This window comes from Lycorma delicatula, chromosome 4, assembly GCF_047948215.1.
Source record: "Lycorma delicatula isolate Av1 chromosome 4, ASM4794821v1, whole genome shotgun sequence".
In the NCBI taxonomy this organism is placed as follows: Eukaryota; Metazoa; Arthropoda; class Insecta; order Hemiptera; family Fulgoridae; genus Lycorma; species Lycorma delicatula.
Genome location: NC_134458.1, coordinates 182,205,372 through 182,224,690, shown reverse-complemented (window position 1 = coordinate 182,224,690; position 19,319 = coordinate 182,205,372). Strand labels below are relative to the sequence as shown.

Sequence of the window (19,319 nt, the reverse complement as noted above, 5' to 3'; positions counted from 1 at the left end):
TTCATTCAATTTTTTAAAAATATATATTTTAAGTTAAGTTATTGTTATTTTAGGTCATTTTGTTTGAAAACTGGAATCCAGATCTTATTGAGAGAATATTCGTTTGATGTTAAAAACAGATTAACATTCGTTGAAGAAGATATTGTAAATATATTTCCTGTTGTTAAACATATCAACCCGAGGGTAAGTTTTTCTTTTATCCAATTTTAAGTAACTTAAAAAATATTTTTAATTAAACTCAAAAACGTTTTTTTCATCTTTTTAATGATAATTGAAATCATATTTATTAACAGAAAAATAAAAATACTTATTTTGTGTTTAATCCAGGCAAGTGATGCATATAACTTTTATACAACTGGGCAGAATAAAATTTCACAAGGTTTCCTTAAGGAAGGTTATGAATTAATAAGTGAAGCTCTTAATTTATTAAATAATGTTTATGGAGCGATGCATCCTGAAATTGCACAGTGTTTACGTATGTTGGCAAGACTGAATTATATAATGGGTGATCATACAGAAGCAATGGCTTTTCAACAAAAAGCTGTTTTAATGTCAGAAAGAGTTAATGGAATCGATCATCCATACACCATCACAGAATATGTAAGTGGTTATTTAATCTTATGATAATTACATAATTTTTTGGATGTAGATTTATTTTTTCAAATTATTCAAAACGAGAAAAACTTGGTGATCATGTGAAATATTCAGTGACCAAAAGCTTCTAGTAAAATTATTTTACTAAAAATGTGCATGTTAAAAGTTTTACATTATATTTAAAGTAGTTTACTCAGCAGCCATATGCTTTTCCCATTGTTCATAAAGTTTTTAGAAATATAATTCTACATTTTCTTAGAGACTTTGCTGTTTTGTCTCACATTGGTGATTAATAATCAGTAAACTTCTATAACTCTCCTTTCAATCTGTTTTAAGCTGGAATCACTTGGTGCTAAGTCTGGGAGTATGGTGGATGTTCCAGAGATAATGCATTGTGCAATCTCGGGTTGTTTTTAAATTTCTAATGTAGCTTTTCTTTTTCTATTCATCCAAAGAGAATTCCTTTTGTCTGAGGAGATTATAATGATTTTCATTTTAGTAATTAATGTTTTGTCTGCCCACAAAAACCATTTCATCAGCTGCAGTATCCTGTCAGGGTCATTGGTATTTCTGATCTATGGGAAGAAACACTTTTGGAACAATGTGTTTTCAGGTTCTAGATTTTCAGAACAGTATACAGAATGCTGTGGCACTTCTCTCTTATACTGAAACTGGGCACTATTTCTTAAATAGATTTCTTTCTGTACTTTGAAGACGCTCAATGATTTCTTCTTTTGTTAAGTGGGTTGCTGCTATTTATCAACATTATCATTAACAGTAACACAAATCACAGAAACACTGTTGTTATTCATAAACTTGATTATTATTTTTCACTGCCATCTCACTAAATACTTCTACAAGCAATATTAATGTCTGTAATAATGATAAACATTTTAAAATGCAATATGTTGCACATAAGTTAGACAAACACTGCCTACTCATAAAAATAAATTTTTCTTTCACGATACTATTTCTGACAGAATGGGCCAATTATTGAAAATTTTCTAGAATCAGTTGAATAAAAGATATGAGTAGTGGTCAAAGACTAGAGGAAGAATCAGAGAGATCTAAAGAATATAATTAAACAGCAATTTTTTATGATCATTTAATGAAGTTATAGTGTTAGAATGGCATTTCTGAAAAAGTAGGCAAAAATGGGATACATTTTACATATAATTTTTATAAGTTTTCTATAAACAAATTGCAACTTCAATCAATAACACAGAAAAGAAAAAGGTTCAGTGTGGTAGGCTTAAAATTGTTTGAGTGTTATTTTCTGCCCTTCTTAGCATTGTCCCTCTAACTTTTGAGTCCTAAAAGTAGTTTTGAGGATGGAACACATCAACTATGAATGTTAGATTGGCAATGCTAAGAAGGGCAGAAATTAACACTCAAATCAATTATGATAATCCTAGTGGAAATATAAAATAGTGGGGAGAAAACCTAAAATTCTTTGTCTTTCCATGAAGTGTTTCATAAACGCTTAAAGTTCAAATGTATAAGATTTTCTTTCATGACAAATACTTTACAAGAGAATATAATAAATACACTTACAAACAGAATAAATACATTAATCTGATCCTGACAAATGTAAACTTTAAATTTCTATGTATTGATAGTGTTTATTACTGTGCAAATGAACTATGAAACATTTTATACATTTGTCAGTCAATCCTGTAAAACTGTGTAACATTTTGATATCACAGTTCACCATTTTGTAACTGACGATCAGTATATTACTGAATAGAAGAAAACAGAATCTTCGTTAGATCACTGAAATGATCCAAATCTGTTGATTCACTGGTTGATCTTAAATCTGTCCATAATTGATATAAATTAAAAAATCTGATGTGGACATCACATGACTTCTTTGTACACCTATTAAATTACATATAAACATTTTTTGATGCACTTCATTTAAACTTATTTCATTTGAAAGTGAGATACTATCTTCCAATTTTTTAATAAAGAATTTCTTTTCATGTTTTTTTTTTTTTATTGAATTATTATTTATTGTAATTTTTTTTACAATCACAGATTCATAATTATTATTAAATCAATATATTTAAATTTAAAAAAAAAGGAAATGAAGTCAGATTCAAACCGCTGTGCCTTCCCCTTGTAAGATCCAAATATTTAATTAATTAAAATTTTATTTGGCTATAACTGTGGAACAAATGAAAATAAGTACCACTTATGATGCATTGCTGAAAATCTCTCAATGAGGGCTTATTACTGCAGTTAAAAAAAAGTCCAAAATCTGAATTTTTCGGCTTTTTTGACACTTTTGGTCCAGTCAATTGTAATTAGAAGGGGAGGTGCACAACTAGATGTTACAACAGTCCTAAATCCAACATTCTGCAGCTAATTGTTTTTAAATAATGCAAGATACATACATATGTACGTACAGACATCACATTGAAACTAGTCAAAATGGATTCAGGGATGATCAAAGTGGATATTTCCATTGAAATATGAAAATCAAGATTTTTGGCAATCACAATATTTCCTTTACTTTGTACAAGGAAGTAAAAATATGAAATATTTATCATTGCATTGAATTTTATATCAAAATTGTCATTATAGTTGCTTTATGAATTGTATGAAAAAATTTGAATAATTGTAATAACTTTTTTTCAGACACATTTGGCATTATACTGTTTTGCAAATAGTCAAGTGAGCACAGCATTGAAACTCCTATACCGTGCACGTTACTTAGCATTACTCATATGTGGTGAAAATCATCCAGAAATTGCTCTTCTAGATGTAAGTAAATTTTATTATCCAAAACTAAGTATTTCTCTCATTTTTCTTTTTCATTTAACTAGTGCATGCGTACGTATATTTTTTAAAAGTTAAATTTGAATTATTTTATTTTTCCAGAGTAATATCAGTTTGATACTTCATGCTGTCGGAGAATATGAACTTTCTTTGAGGTTCCTTGAAAAGGCTTTAGCATTAAATATTCAGTTTTATGGTCCAAAATCATTAAAAGTCGCTGTAAGTTACCATTTAGTTGCTCGAACTCAAAGTTGTATGGGTGATTTCCGATCAGCTTTAAATAATGAAAAGGAAACATATGCTATTTATAAACAACAGGTAAAGTGAATAACTTGCTTTTGTAATATGAAGTATGTTAATTTATTGCACATTAACAGATATATTTTTTTTTATCTTAAGTTCCTCTTCAGTCAGGATTTATAATAGTAAAGACTAAAAAATTTTAAATTAATGTATTTTGTTTATTTACTGTATTTTATAATTGATAAAATACTTTAAAGTAGATCAAAATAAATAGAGTATGTTATCACTTTAGTAGTTCTGATTTATTATTCCATTATCTGGTTCGTTTATTAACATTGATGTGTGTGTATAACAAGTTATAAAATCTGAGGTGCTGGAATTGTACCTGTTCCTACTGCCTGACAAGCAGTTCTTATCATTGACTCATGATAATTTAAGGCAGAAATTATTATTATAACATTTCTAGTTTAATGTAAACAAATGAATCTAAAATAAATCCCATAAATTAAGGAAAAGTGGCTTTAACAAAACTATCTTATGTTTATAACACCAAACTTAGGATTAAAAATACCCTGTCACTGTTTGAAGTAATTGTGTGAAAGCAGATAACTGTGATTAATTATATTAAGGTTTTGAACAGAATTATTAAATGTACTGTTATGAATTTGCTCAATCAGTGCTACATTAACCAGTAAATGTTTCCCAAAAGCCCTTTCGTGTTAATGATTTTTAATCACCAATTATACCATTAGTTGAATGCTAGCTACAGTCAGTTTAAATTATGTAACATCATTTTAAGTCAATTTGATGTTTTGTAAAAACAATTAAAATGACTTCCATATGAGTTGCAGTACATAAAAATTGAAGTGCTGGAACACTGATCATGTTCCATCAAAAATGTTATATACCATGCTGTTAAAAAAATATATATGCATATATACTTTTTTCTGTTTTGTGGAATTATTTAAAAATTTTGTGATTGTATTCAGTTATATTATTAGTTTAACTTAAGACTGTTAATACCAAATGAAAATCAAGAAGTGCATTTCATTAAAAAAAAAAATTAATAAAATAAAGTTAACAATTATAAAATTCTACAGTGTATTTTCTCTATTATTGCTAAATTCATTTGAAATAGGTAGTTTATTAGGTAAATTATAAAATAAGGTTTATAAGGTATTTATTTCATAATTTTTTTTATCAAAAGATATCATAAATCTCTGAAAGAGAATTAAGAAATTTAATTTAAATTTATGTAAAATTTAGAATTAATAAATTTATTTTATAAAATTTTTTTATCAAAATATATCAAACATTTATCTTCTCTGAACTTTAAGATTGTTCATAATCCTGATAGTTGAATATGTTTGCCATCAGTCTTCAAAATAAATTGTCCTACTTGGTATAAGGGAGATGAGTTCAGTTTAGCTGGTATAGGTTATGTGTAAGGTTTTTTATTTTTAGTACCTTCCATTGTTTGTTTTTTTTTTGTTTTTTTATTACTTTTTTTTCATACAAATCCCTTTACACTATGATATTTGTTCTTATTGATGACAGTTTGACAACTGAAATGTCTTTTCAGTTGTGATACTCTTCACTGTTTTAATCCTATGTCTCATGTGTACATTCATATTTTATAACAAAGACATAGTTCTGTTTTCTTAAGAAATCTGAAAACATCAGCTACAAAAAAAGTTTTTTTTGTAAATAAATTTCTCTTGGTCTCAAAACTAAAATTGTAATTTGTTCTTCTATATTTCATAAATTTTTTTATTAAATGAAAACATCATGACTCTGTATGTAACAAAAGGATGTTTACATCAAAATATCAGCTTGTTATTTTTGTAAACATAACTTTCTTCGTGTTTTGATCGTGCTATCCTCATGATTGCCTCTGTCATATCATCAGTTGCAGCAGCTATCAAATCTTTTATTAAAAATCAGTATTTTTTTCTTGCATGACCCTCTCCTGTAAATTACAGGTTGTGAAATTTCCCTTCTATGAACTTTACAAATTCTCTTTAGTAGCCATGCTTAACATTATTGCAAAATTAAAATAACAAGTAACTTTTCAAAGAAAAGGAATAAGCTGCACAGCTTTTACTTTTTTTGTATCATTTTAGAATGACTGTGCAAGTATGATCAGATCTTCATGTTCAGTCATCTGGCAGTTTCATGTGATAATCATAGGCCAGATATCAAATATAAGCCCATTCATTTTCTTATATTAACATCACCTCTACACCACAACTTCCTCCACTCTATTTCTTTAATAATAGTAATAATAATAAAAATATCAATATTGAATACAAATCAAATACAATAAAATGAAAGAGATTTGTACAGCAGGTATAATACTCATTGTCACTCAACTGTCTTAGGAACCAACTTTTATACAACTTCTCTTTTCCTTCAATCATTTTATCCTTGATCCCTTTTCTTCTTATATGGCTTCTTCCTGTACTGCATTTTCAATAATTCCATTCCTTAACTGGCCCCCCTATATTTTCCATACACTACTTACATAATTCATTTTGCAAGTCTGTATTGTATAAATATCCCATATTTTCATAATCCATGCCACTTCTACATGAAAACATATAGGGATAATGCCTGGTATATCAGCTTGCTTTTTTTTTAATATATTTCACCTCCAGATCATGCTCCTCACATTTTTCTAAAATAATCGTGCTTGCATAGCCCTCTTGCTGAACTCTTAATTTTATCCACCCTCCTCTGTTAAAATTCAAAGATAGTTAAAACTATTAACCCTCTGAAGTTGTTCTTCACCAACCACCGTTCCACTTGTCATTTGTGGATATCCTTCTTTCTAGTTGTGTCTACCATATCACACTAGGGTAAAACTTCAATACATTAAACCCCATACTGTATAGTTCTACAGTCTATTTCCACACATTCACCTCCTGTTGTGTTGAATTCATATGTATGAATAACTGTGATCAGTAAATTATACTCTTTTTTCTTTTGTTTCTATTCAGTTGGGTGAAAATCATGAGAAGACCAAGGAATCATCAGATTGTTTACGTCATTTAACACATCAAGCTGTTATACTTCAGAAGAAGATGAATGAAATATACACAGGTAAACCTGGAATGGGTCTTCCACCAATACAGATCCAACCACCTTCAATGGGCAGTGTCTTGGACATGCTTAATATTATTAATGGCATCCTTTTTGTACAAATTAGGCAAGTATTTTTTGTTTTTTTATGTAGTTTTATATTTGTGATGCTATGGTGTTGACTGAAGTTTTCAGACTAGATTCATAATTATTAAATGATGTTCAGAAGGAGGTGGTAACCATAGATTTTTCACACCTACACCCACTCGGTTTATTAATTGTAATGCTTTGTCGTTAAAGGTTTTTAATTGTTCATCATATTTGTGTCACATTGACAAAAAAGATAGATTGATAATTGTGACTACAGTAAATTTTGTCATAAAAACTTGGTAGTTTGCAAAATGGGTAAACTTATGCAGCCTTTGTGGAGAATTATATTAGATTGCCAATTATACTCATTTGTTTCGAGTTTTCGAGCATTTGTGTAAAGAGCTTCTCTGCTACTTTATTCTTATGAAATCGTTGATTTATTACTTTCATTTTTGATTAATTTTTGGTTCTTCTCATTCTGATTGCAATATTAGGGGTAGGTGGGAGAAAAAAACTTTTATATGGTACAATTTTATTTCAATTTATTCTTATAAATATTATGAATGCATCACTGTATTTATTTTTCCTAAATACTGAACACTTTCTGTAAAATTAAAAAAATGAGAAATTTCTTCCAAAATATATTAATATTGAACATTAAATGTGCTACAGCTCCATTGAAACTTTATACAAATATGTAAACAGATGTAATTATATTATAAATTTAAAATTGGCAGATATATATCTCTTTATCAATTCTAAAACAAGAAACTTCTTTTTTTTTCCTAAAACAAAAAAAAAACATTATGCAGAGTAAGAATGTAACTGAAGGAGGTCGCCTCTCTGCTGACTTCCATGCTGGAATAGTAATGTCTTCATCTTTCAACTGCAAGATTCTGTATTTGATTTCCAGGCCAGTCAGTCTTGGCAATTTTTATAAGTAAAAATTATTTTATATCATATACCCATGCACAAGCCAAGAAATTATATGAATTAATCATCCTAAATAAAAAATATTTTTAAAAAAACCAGTGCGACTACAAACAGCTGATGATACAGTATCAGTTCCAATGATATTTCATAAGATGGCAGCACATGTTAGAGACTTAATGGTGTTGTTATTTTGTCAACAAAGCACTGCAATTGAATAAAACAACAAAAGGAGAAAAAAATTGGTAGCTGCAGAGTAAAGTTGAATTTAGTTATGAAGGGAAATTTCACCACTAAAATGAAACCAAATTTCTTTAACAAGAATGATGGTGCATTGATTTGTTGTGTATGCTCACATTTTTATTTTGAATGAAGCACCTACCATCTAGCCAAAAAAAAAATTGAACTAATAAGTGTATAATAAATTGTATTGTATACTATTAACACCACTACATTGTTTACATTAACATTTTATACTTATTATTTTTTTACATTTTTTTTTAAGAAAAAATAAAACTATTGTAGAATATGTTTTTTTGAAATTTTATAAATAAATAAGAATAAAATAAATGTACTGTTTATAGTACACTATACAATTTATTATACAGTTGTTAGTTTAAATTTTCATTATTATTTTTCTTTAATTTGATTTTTTTTAGTATTGTAATGTTTTTATTATTTAACAAAAACATTATTTATGAAAGATATAAAATGAAAGGAACTGCTCCAGCATTTGCTTTGGTTGCATGAGGAAAAATCATGATAAAACCTTGATAAGAACAGCACCATAAAATATTTCCTCCCTATATTATAAAATTGTAAGAAAAATCCTGAAAACACAAAAACTCCAATAATTGAAGACCTAATTGATCTACTAGGATGAGCAATGGCTTAATCAAGTCACACCTAATGAAGGTCTCACCCAAAAGTTTTCCTCAACTCTTGAGTAAAGATACAAGTAAACATTGGTTCTCCTTATGTTATGACATGGTAAGAAAAACACTGAAATACTGCCACAAAGCGGTCTGGGGGCACAACCCCCTAGTAAAAAAAAAAGCGTTAAAGAGGAGTAGTAACTGATCAGTATTTCATATTATTTCCCCCAGGTTATTAAATAGTAATCACATGAATGTGATCTTGACTTAACTTGCACTTGCAGAACATCATTTTGGGCAATGTCAAAATTCCATGTACTCGCAACATGATAAATTATTTACATAAATATTTTATTTTAAGCTGAACATTTCATAACATAAATATAACATAAAAGATAGAGACATTTAGAAAGGATCAACCTTTGAAAATGTTTTTTTACCAAATTTAAGAATGGAATTCTGCAATTATATTTTTTCAAACTATTATTTTTGAATGTAAAAAGAATTGTCACTAATCTTTCCAAGGTGTTTGGGAAGAAATGTATTAGTGATTTAACACTAATCTATTTTTACACTTAGTCATTGTATGAGGGTTGTTCCGAAAATAACCTCCGTTTGACTATAAATATAAAACCTGCATAAAAATATTTTATTACATACAACTTAAAACTACAGCTTTTAATTATTTTTCAATATAGTTGCCATTTAAATTCAAGCATTTGTCATAGTGTTTCACTAATTTACTAATACTTTCATAAAATTCAGCCGCCTGGGTACCTAGCCAACCTGTCATGGTATTTTGAAGTTTGTTGTCACTGAAGTGCTGCAACACAAGCCATTTCTTCATGTGAGGGAAGAGATGAAAATCACTTGGCGCCAAGTCCAGGCTGTAAGGGGGATGATCAAAAATGTCCTATTGGAATTGATGTAGAAATTCTTCAAGCATTGCGAGGACGAACATTGTCATGCAAAAACACACCAGGTGACAGCATACAGTGATGTTTGTTCTGAATGGCTCGCCTAAGTTTCCTCAAAGTCACATGAAAAAATGGCGTGTGTCACAGCGCTTCAGTGACGATGACGAACTTCAAAATGCCGTGAGAGGTTGGTTAGGTACCCAGGCAGGTGAATTTTATGAAGAAGGTATTTGTAAATTAGTGAAAAACTATGACAAGTACCTGAATAAAAGCTGTAGTTTTAAGTTTTATATAATAAAATATTTTTTATCTATGCAGGTTTTTTATTTATAGCCAAACAGAGGTTACTTTCTGAACCGCCCTCATAATTTAAAAAAAAAATATAGCTATCAATATTATTGTAATGAAAAATAAATTATATTAAGCTCAAAAAAAAAAAAATTTATGGATAAGATATAATGAGAGCCTCAATTTAGGATTTGTGTTACATGACTTTCTCAATGGTAAATTATACTCTTCAGAAACAGAGAACAATATAATGTGTTAAAACTGTGCATAAGAAAAATAAATAAAATATCATTTTAGATTTTGATCATAATATTCTTACCATTCATCCTGCCATCATTCACTACCATCCATTATTGATTAATTGATAAACATTCATATGTAAATTATGTTATCATTACAATAAGGCTGCAACATATGTACTTCAGTCTCACCAAGTTTTCCAAACTTGTCCTTTTAGCAATTTTAAGAATCCAATCTCTTACAACAATCTAAATTAATCTTACGTAAAATTGATACTTTGTGACATTGTCATTATATCAGACTTGTTTTGTCATACTTTGATTCTAATTTTGTACCAAACTTGTAAGTCAGATATTTGTAATTTTCAGAAAAGTTTTTCATCTTAAAGATTTCAAAGTATAATTGTTTATATGACAGTTGGGAAGGCAGATTTTCTAGGTGATAATAATATCAGTTTAATTGTGAATATCTTGTGGTTTAGCTTGCTGTAAAAGAATTTCTGTTAAGTTTTTAATTTTTTTATTTTTCTATTTCAGTCAGCAAGATATAGAAACTTTTAAATCAGTAATAGAAAAACAGGCAGTCAAAGAGAGTGAAATATTAGCATCTGACAAAACAGATGCTGAAGAGAAAGGTAAAGTGGCAGAAGTGAGTTGAGATATAACATTAACTCACTTCCTGCTTTAGCAACGTCTCTGGTCGTATGTTACCTCAGGCGTCACTGTTTCTTGTAAGCAGCAATGTAGTTCGAACTTAGATAAATTTTTTTTTAATTGTATGTCATGAGTTTTTTGTGTGGTGTTTGGGAAGGTTTAAAAATCTTTTGATACTAGTGTTGATTATTAATTGATAACAAAAATAAAATAAATAAGTCAGGTCCGTTATTATTGCTAGTAATGTTAAATGATAGTCTTCATTATTTTTTTTTTTTTTTTTTTTTTTTTTTAGTCAAAATAGTTTGTTCTGATGTAATCATTTATAACAAGGAGAGATGTTTAAGTTCTGTTTACATACGTGTATCAACCTATTTATTTAATGAAAAATCTTGAACATGTACAGGAAAATTTAGTCCATCCATCTTCTAGTTTCAAAATTCAAAACTGTAGAAGGTGGATGGACAAAATTTTGCAGTATATGTTTATTTATCAATGCAAACGGCTTCAAGAAGCCATAACTCTAACAATCTTTTTGCTATATATTTAATTATATTTGTATAGCAGAAAGTTTATTACAGTGTTTATATTTGTATTTATATTTTTTTATTGTCAGATTCTTCATAATATTTTTTCATAACCTAAATGTGTTCATTTCATATAAATAATGAAACTTAATTTTTTTCTTTCTGATTTTCTTTGCTGATGAATTATGTAAACTTATAAAGCAAAAGGTCTAATTTACAACATTTTTGAAAGCAATTTTAGGTAATGGTTATTGTTTTGGGAAATAAATATTGTTATTATTATTGTTTATATTGCCTAAATATTAACCATATTTTATTAGAATCATCTAAATGCAAGAATATGATTTTCTTGAAGCAGCTGTGGTGAAGTTAGCTGTCTTGAAACACTGTGTAAGTTTTGCTATAGCTTTCTGCTGCTCTTCCTCTGTTATTACTATTGGCCTGAGTAACTTATAATCAGATTAATTTGGTGCCAGAATAATTTTGAAATACCAGAGGAATAGGCTGTGGTAATTACCTCTAAATCAAAGAATATATCTTTGTAAATCTTGTTACTGTTACTAAACATAAAAAACTGTTTGATTATAAAATAATAATGCAGATGGTAGATGATTTTTTTTCAAATGAGTATTATTCAGGCTTAACTTTTAAGTTATTGATATAGTTCAGTTATTGTTATAATAAAGACTAACAAAAATGTAAAAGCAAGATAAAGGATGTTATTTAATGTTTAAGTATTAATACTAATTTTTCATCTTCTGTTTTCCAAGAGTTAAGTTTTGGATCTGGTACTGATTAGTCATAACATTTTCACTTGCCTTTCCACAGTGATTTCTGTCCTCATCATTTCTTTTTGTTTTATCCATTTTAATATTTCACTCCTTTGGAAACTGCTTTAAGTACTTCCTTCCGGTTTCTTTTTTTTTTGTGTACAGCCAAACAAAAATAGACTATTTTTCAATCATTTTTTGCCAATGTTAGTTTTTTATGTACTTAATGTATTTACTACAGAAGTTATGAAAATAATATTTTTAATTGTTTTACAGTACTGCAGAAGGCTCTGGTGCAATGGTTTGTTACATGCTGCATTTAGTCACATGAGCCCATGAATATTTCTCCTTGTTCCTATCCACAACAACAAGAAGCTTTAAAATTTTGTTACTTTCCTTCTGTTATGACACTATTTTATCATTGTGCTAAGCGTAAATACATTCCTCTCATCCTTTCAATTTTCCTCTTTGCCTATCCACCAATATGGAGCCCATGTTAGAGCTTCTGAACGATTTCCACAGGGAGGAAACTAACCACCCCACTCTTCACACCTGCAGCTTCTGCATTACCAGCCTTCACTCCTCCTCCATTGTGAGCTCAAGATCCTTTAACAAAAGCACTATCAGGTGTGCCCTCATTCCAACTCTCCTCAGCAGCTTTCTTTGATATGACCTTACTGAGCTTCGTGGCTGTTTCCACCTCTCCCTTGACTCTAATCTGGAGCTCCTCATTTTGGTCTTTTCTAACCGAGAGCAACTCCCCCACTTCATTGGCAACATTACCCTTCACAACTCGTAACAGGTTCACATACAACCATTCCTCAGTGCAAACCACTAAGGTGTGGAACTTGATAGCCATTACCTCCTTCCCTGCAGGTTTCACCACATCCCTAGCAACAGTACCAACTGTTCTAAGGGTGAACCTACATTCCACCCACCTGGCTATGTACTTCACAACCTTCTTAAGCCTTGTGCTCAGTGCGTTATTGAACACGCTGAGCATTACTGACTTCTCCCCTTTGGATGAGTCAACGACAACATACATGTGCCGTTCCTCCATCTTTACCCTTTCCACTAGCAACACCATGGGCCTGGTGCATTCAGCTATAACCAGCTCCTATCTTAATTTATCTTCAGATTCAAGTTTCCTAAGAACCTTACAAACACTGAAGAGAGACCTCACAAAGGCACTCTTTTTGTCTGCTGCCAGGTCCAAAACATGGATAGTGCCCCCATCTGATACTAGATCAGAAGATTTGACCATCTGGGTGAACCAGTCCTCCCACCAATACTTCATACAGAGTGGAATAACATCCTCCTCCTTATCAGCACCAGTGTCAAGCAGTTTCTTCACCTCCAACCTCTTGGAGAACCGAGTCTGAGTGGCCGCATCAATAACAGGTCCACACCTTCCCATTGTTAGCCACACCCTCCCATTATTAGCCACACCCTCCCATTATTAGCCACACACTCCCATTATTAGCCACACACACTCCCATTGTTAGCCACACCCTTCAGTTTCTCAATCATGGCCTTAACCTCTACGAAACTAAATTTTAATTCCCTCTTGGTATTACGATCAACATTCTGTATCATGCTGACCACCTCACAGGCCACCCAATCCAATACTTCAATGAAGGGCTTAGCCTCTACCTCAAGCTCCTCAGCTGACCTCTTTCATTTAAGAAGGCGTCCCTCAATTTAGTAAATATTCAGTATAAAAAGCTCTACCTACATCTTGATATGCATACTAGCTGCAATACAACTTTCTGGGATCTACCCCTCAATATTATGAGGTTTCTCCTCTTTGCCAGAACAGACTAAAATGACAATGTGTAATCTTTGACGTTCTATTAAAAAATCTTTTAACAATATCTACAACATATGATCTAAAAAAAAAACTTTCTAGAAAAGAAGTGATACTTTCATCAATACATATCTCCTCTACAAAACTCAAAATTATACAAAATCTATGCGCTACTGTATTAATATTCTGTATTTTGAATAACTTAATCATTAGTCAGAGCTTCTTGTTGTTAAGACTAATGAGAATATAGTAACCAGTAATTCAAATCAGTTCCTGCTTATTAATTATTTGAGGCAGAAGTAAAAATACATTTGAATTTGCCAAATATGAACAAAACATTTTATGCAGATAACTTCATTCACTTGTATATATTATATAAAGTTCAAAAAATAAACTTCACATAGAAAATGGATTAACAAAGTTATCTTATGCAATGAGATTATTTATTACCAATAACTTAAATAAGATAGAATTTACTTTTTTAAAAAACTGTATTCATTTAAATTCATGTCAGTAAAGATGTAAACAAATAAATTAAATGATAACACAATAACCTTTGTTATTGTTTGTCTATCAAAATCAGCACAAAAAGAAATAAGTTTTGAGTACCAACCATTGGGACTAAAAATGTAATTTTTTTTTCTGTTTGTATTTATGATAATAGGATATACTGGCATATTAGACTGCACAAATATATATATTTACATGATTATGCAGCAATTTTTGTGTCCTGATTACTGAATTATAAGAAAGGCTACAAAAATGCTAAGGCCATTTTTAAAATTTGCTGAATTTTTTGGTTTGTAGAACAAATGTTAGCTACGAGGTATTTTAACATTATCTCTGTCAGAAAAAGTCTTGCAACATGACATAGATCCATCAATTCACAGCAAATTATTGCATATTTTTTTAGATAGATTTGTCTATGTTATATTTGGTAATTATGGTTATTAAAGCCATTGCAACTAATCTATTATAACAATTATTTTCTCTTGTAACAGTTTTGGTGATTGATTAGCTTCAGATCTTCAACAGTTAACTATTCCCACCTTCCGTCTAATATCATTGTTTATTATAAATGTTATTAAAAATATATATTTTATATAAAACCAATAAATCCTGACTTAATGACCCTTGCTTAGTCCCATAAGTTACGTAATGTTTCCTTCTTTTTCCTAATTAGTATTCATACATTAACCCTAATGGATATTTTTTTTTCTTTTTGAGATGCTTAAAGAATATTTGAGGTAACATTAATAATTTGTTTCCTATTGCAATTAATTGATTTTAACCTAAGTTCAGTTATGAAATATTTATGTAGAAATTAATGATAGTTTTCAGGAAACACATTACTATCTAATAACAAATTATGGTTTGCCAAATTACTGGCTGTGTACCATTTGCAAAGAAGTTGTCTATTAATTTTTTTCCTCAAAAATTTGCATTAGAATTATAATAACCAGTCTATATTAACAGCTTTAATCTGCATACATTATTCCTCAAATTTTCAAACCTTTTATTTTGTTGTCAGAAAAGGGGTGAAAAATTGAATAAAAATTAAAATTTATTTATGTTATAAAATTATGCATGAAATCATTGTATCATAGTCGTGTGCAGGCAGTATATATATTAAATTTTCATGTTTAATTACAGTAGAAGCTAAGAAAGTTAAAAGAAAAAAGGCTGTATTATAATTTTTACTGTTTTAGACTAATAAGAAATAGACAGTTGATTTTTTTAGGGTTTAATTTTATTTCATTCTTTGTTAAATACATTAACGTAAACTTTTTGCTAGATTGTTTCTTTCCTTTTTTAGCTTATAAAATAGCAGTAGAGATATTTTGAAATAAGTTATGAATCCAATTTATAGAACAATGCACATGGTTTCCCACAGGAAATATGTATAAATTATTGAACAAGAAACATAATAATTATATTTATCTTTATACTTCTTACTATTTTAATTGTTTTGTATTTTTTTTAAGATGTCACAATGGACAAAAAGGGTCAGTTTTATTACTTTTTCTTAACAGTATATTATGTAAATGTTATATGAAAATGTCATTCAAACAAGTGTTCTTACTAGCAGTAGAATAACAGGCTATTAGCAGAGTACCAATAATTTTCACACAAATTGTTTTATCCATACATTACTATTGACAGTTTGATGATGTAGATTAAGTTGTATCAGCAAAGTAATTGTTCATTTGCTGTGTTACTCAAACATAATCATAAGTTTTCAGCCAAACAAGTAACATAGTTTTGGTATTATGTATAACTTGAGTATGTTTTTATTTACAAAAATGGAATTTTTCAGAATAAATAGTTTTAACAAAGAAAATCAAATCTAAAAGTTTATTCTTTAAATAATTTTGTGAATATTCACTCAAATTTTCTTATTTTAAGCATCTTCACCACACTACTTCAGGTGATTTTACTGTTCACTAAACATTCATTCATTGTTAATAGTTTGGTCAATTTTATTGATTCAGAAGATCTTGTAATTTTTATTTAAGCATGCTCTTGTAATTAATTTTTGTGTAGTACTTCAACCTGGCCTATTACAGTTGCCTTGTGCTAAATTTCAGCAGAAAACAGTTACTATTCCAAGGGACAACTGCAGCTAGTATTCTTTAACTTTTAGTTATCTATAAAATTGGCTTATTAAGCATGACATTGTCTTCTGTTTGCATTTAATCCTTACTTCACAAACTTTTATATCTAGGAATACAATCCTCAAGATGTTTCACTTATTGTTTAAAATCATCAAATTATAGGGGGTTTACATTTTATAAAAACTGTTCTGGTATTGTAAGGAAGAAATTGGCTAATATCTCATAACTCTTGTCCCTGCTGAGATTGCAATTTGCCTTGGATTAATTGTAGGCTTTAAAATAAAATTGTTGATTACAATATTGGATAGGTTTGTTTGATATAATTTAGGTCTGTTAAATATAATGTTTCTGCCAAGAGAATTATTAGACATATCTACATAGATTTTGATGTACCGATGGATCAACATTACTTTATGTTTAAAATTAATAATTATCTTTTACTGTTTACTGTCTAATAACTGCAGAAGAACTGAACATTTTTCATTTTTGAGATTTGATAATGACATTTTTCATATAATATTTACTATATTTTTCCCATCATCCTTTATCATTCATTTTATGATTTGTAGGATATCATCATTGAAATTTATAGATTGGGATCATCTGTTGAATTATGTACAAGCAATTTACAAATATTTCAATGTACAATATGTGTTGCATAATCATTTTAAAAAGTGATTTTTACATTTTATATATATTAAAGAAAGAAAGAAAGTAATTGTATATAAATATATTTTCTGTTATTTGTATTATGGCTGTTACTTGTTATTGTTAATTTTATGAGTAATTAAGAATTCTGTTGTTTATAATATGAATTATATATATAAATTATTGTGTTCAACTTTTTAAATATGAATAAACACTACAAAATTATAAATAATATTTAAATTGAATGTTGTTCAGTTTATTACAATGTGCCATATAATTAATTATTATGATTATTGTTATAAATTAATTATAGACAGTATTTTTTTCTTGCATTTTATTTACACTGTTTTAATGTAAATTGATTGAAAATCAAATAATTCTAAGATAATATAATTATATTATCCTATCTGCAATTGTGATTATATTCATATATTTAATTCCACTGCTTACCTGTGACAATTGTGAATTGCAATTAATGATTATATTATATTAACTGCAATTGTAGTTGTGTATTTTATTTGAGAACAAATAAATTTGTATAATTGTAATAATGTATGTAAATGTGGTACACTGTTTCAAATTAAAGATATACTGGATGTGAAAAAAAGATAAGTGCATGTATAGTCTAGCAAATTGTTTTGTCTCACTTGATTTATATATATATAAAGCCTTCACAAGCATTTTTAAATTTTCAAATCATGTTTTTATTTTTTATTTGAAATTAATAAATCGTATATATAATCATTTGTTGTACATTATTTGCTATTAATGCAAGTGCATCCATTATTAATTTACACTTCGTAAACGTTAATATAGATCGCCTCTCTTGAACCATGTACAGAATTACTACAGTTGCTTTGGTAATAGATTTAGGTTTTATTCTAATGCTTTTTATGTATAAAATTTAATTTGATTTGAGTTTTTCCCTTATATTTTAAATTGCGATTGCAAGTCATAAGATCCACCATTTTTAAATTAGCATATATTTGATGTATATATACTTAAAAATACTCATTGGCTTTTGTCAACAATTATGCGATGGACTTATTAAAAAATTGGCTGATAATTATTAAAATTACAATTACTATTTTTATTTATATATATATGTATTTTGATACATTTTTAATTATTTAATTTCTGAGATTTTTTCTTGTGCAATTGAAATTTAATATAAATTGTAATTTTATGACCTTAAGTATTAGAAATAAATACAACTACAACTTATATTTGAAACAGTTCCATTTATTTTGCATTAACTAAAAACTAGTCGTATAAAGAAATTGGACATTATATTTTTAAATTGTACATTTAAAAGATAATATTTTTATTATTTGATATAAATGTATATAACTCTTTTTTATATAAATTATTTATTTTTTATTTCACTATTGTATATGTTTTGATAAATGTATATAATTTTTCTTGTACAATAAATGAATAAATACAGTCATCTTGAATGTTGTTTTTTAGATGTATTATTTATTATAATTGTTTATCTTCTGTTATTTTTAAAAAAATTAATGTGTAAGAGTTTGAATATATTTTTTAATATGCTTTTAGAACTAATAAACTCTCTCCTTGTAACATACAATTTTTACGTATAATTTATTTTTGTTGTATTTTCTTTTTTTGTTAAAAAAAACGAACAAAACCAAAAATTAATAGTTTATAAATTTGTTATGTTTTTGAGTATTTATAATAAAATACCTTTAAAATAAAAATACAAATTCTAAACATTTATTTTTAACCTTATATTTATATAAATGTTAAAAAAAGACTTTGTAAACAAAACCAGCTGATTGTTTTTAAAAATAATAAAGTATCTTCAGTTACCAAATTATCTTTAATTTATGTATAAAAATATTTATTAAAATTTTTTACTTGATAAATATCATTTTCTCTGTAATAACAATTACACTTAAATGCAAATTGATAACTTGTATTATATGTTTTTAATAATTCAATATAATTAAGGCTTTATTCACCATAGTAAAGGAAATCTGTACAGTTTGTTTTTTTACAGTAGAAATGTTTATAAAAAATGGTTAAAATTGTACAGGTCATACAGTTTTATTTTTATTTTAAATCTATATATGCGGAAAGAATAACTACTTTGGATAGTACTAGAAGCAAAGAAGTATAATTAAAAATGAATTGCTTACCCCATTGTGCTGTTACCCATTGATTTAAAGTACATTTTATTTTGTGAAATGCACTACCACATATATGGGCATTTTAAGAACTAAATTTTTACACTGAG

General features: G+C 28.2%; 1 protein-coding gene across 1 annotated transcript in view; it reads left to right on the top strand.

The window, feature by feature from the left end:
• The window catches only part of clu (clustered mitochondria protein homolog), a 114,276-nt gene extending 95,490 nt beyond the window's left edge, over window positions 1-18,786 (top strand). The window contains exons 19-24 of the mRNA XM_075364809.1: window positions 54-183; window positions 328-600; window positions 3,235-3,360; window positions 3,478-3,693; window positions 6,618-6,826; window positions 10,576-18,786. Coding sequence (XP_075220924.1) covers window positions 54-183; window positions 328-600; window positions 3,235-3,360; window positions 3,478-3,693; window positions 6,618-6,826; window positions 10,576-10,696 — 1,075 coding nt within the window. The 3' untranslated portion in view covers window positions 10,697-18,786. The remainder of the gene's footprint in view (window positions 1-53; window positions 184-327; window positions 601-3,234; window positions 3,361-3,477; window positions 3,694-6,617; window positions 6,827-10,575) is intronic.
• The last annotated feature ends 533 nt before the right edge of the window (window positions 18,787-19,319 follow it).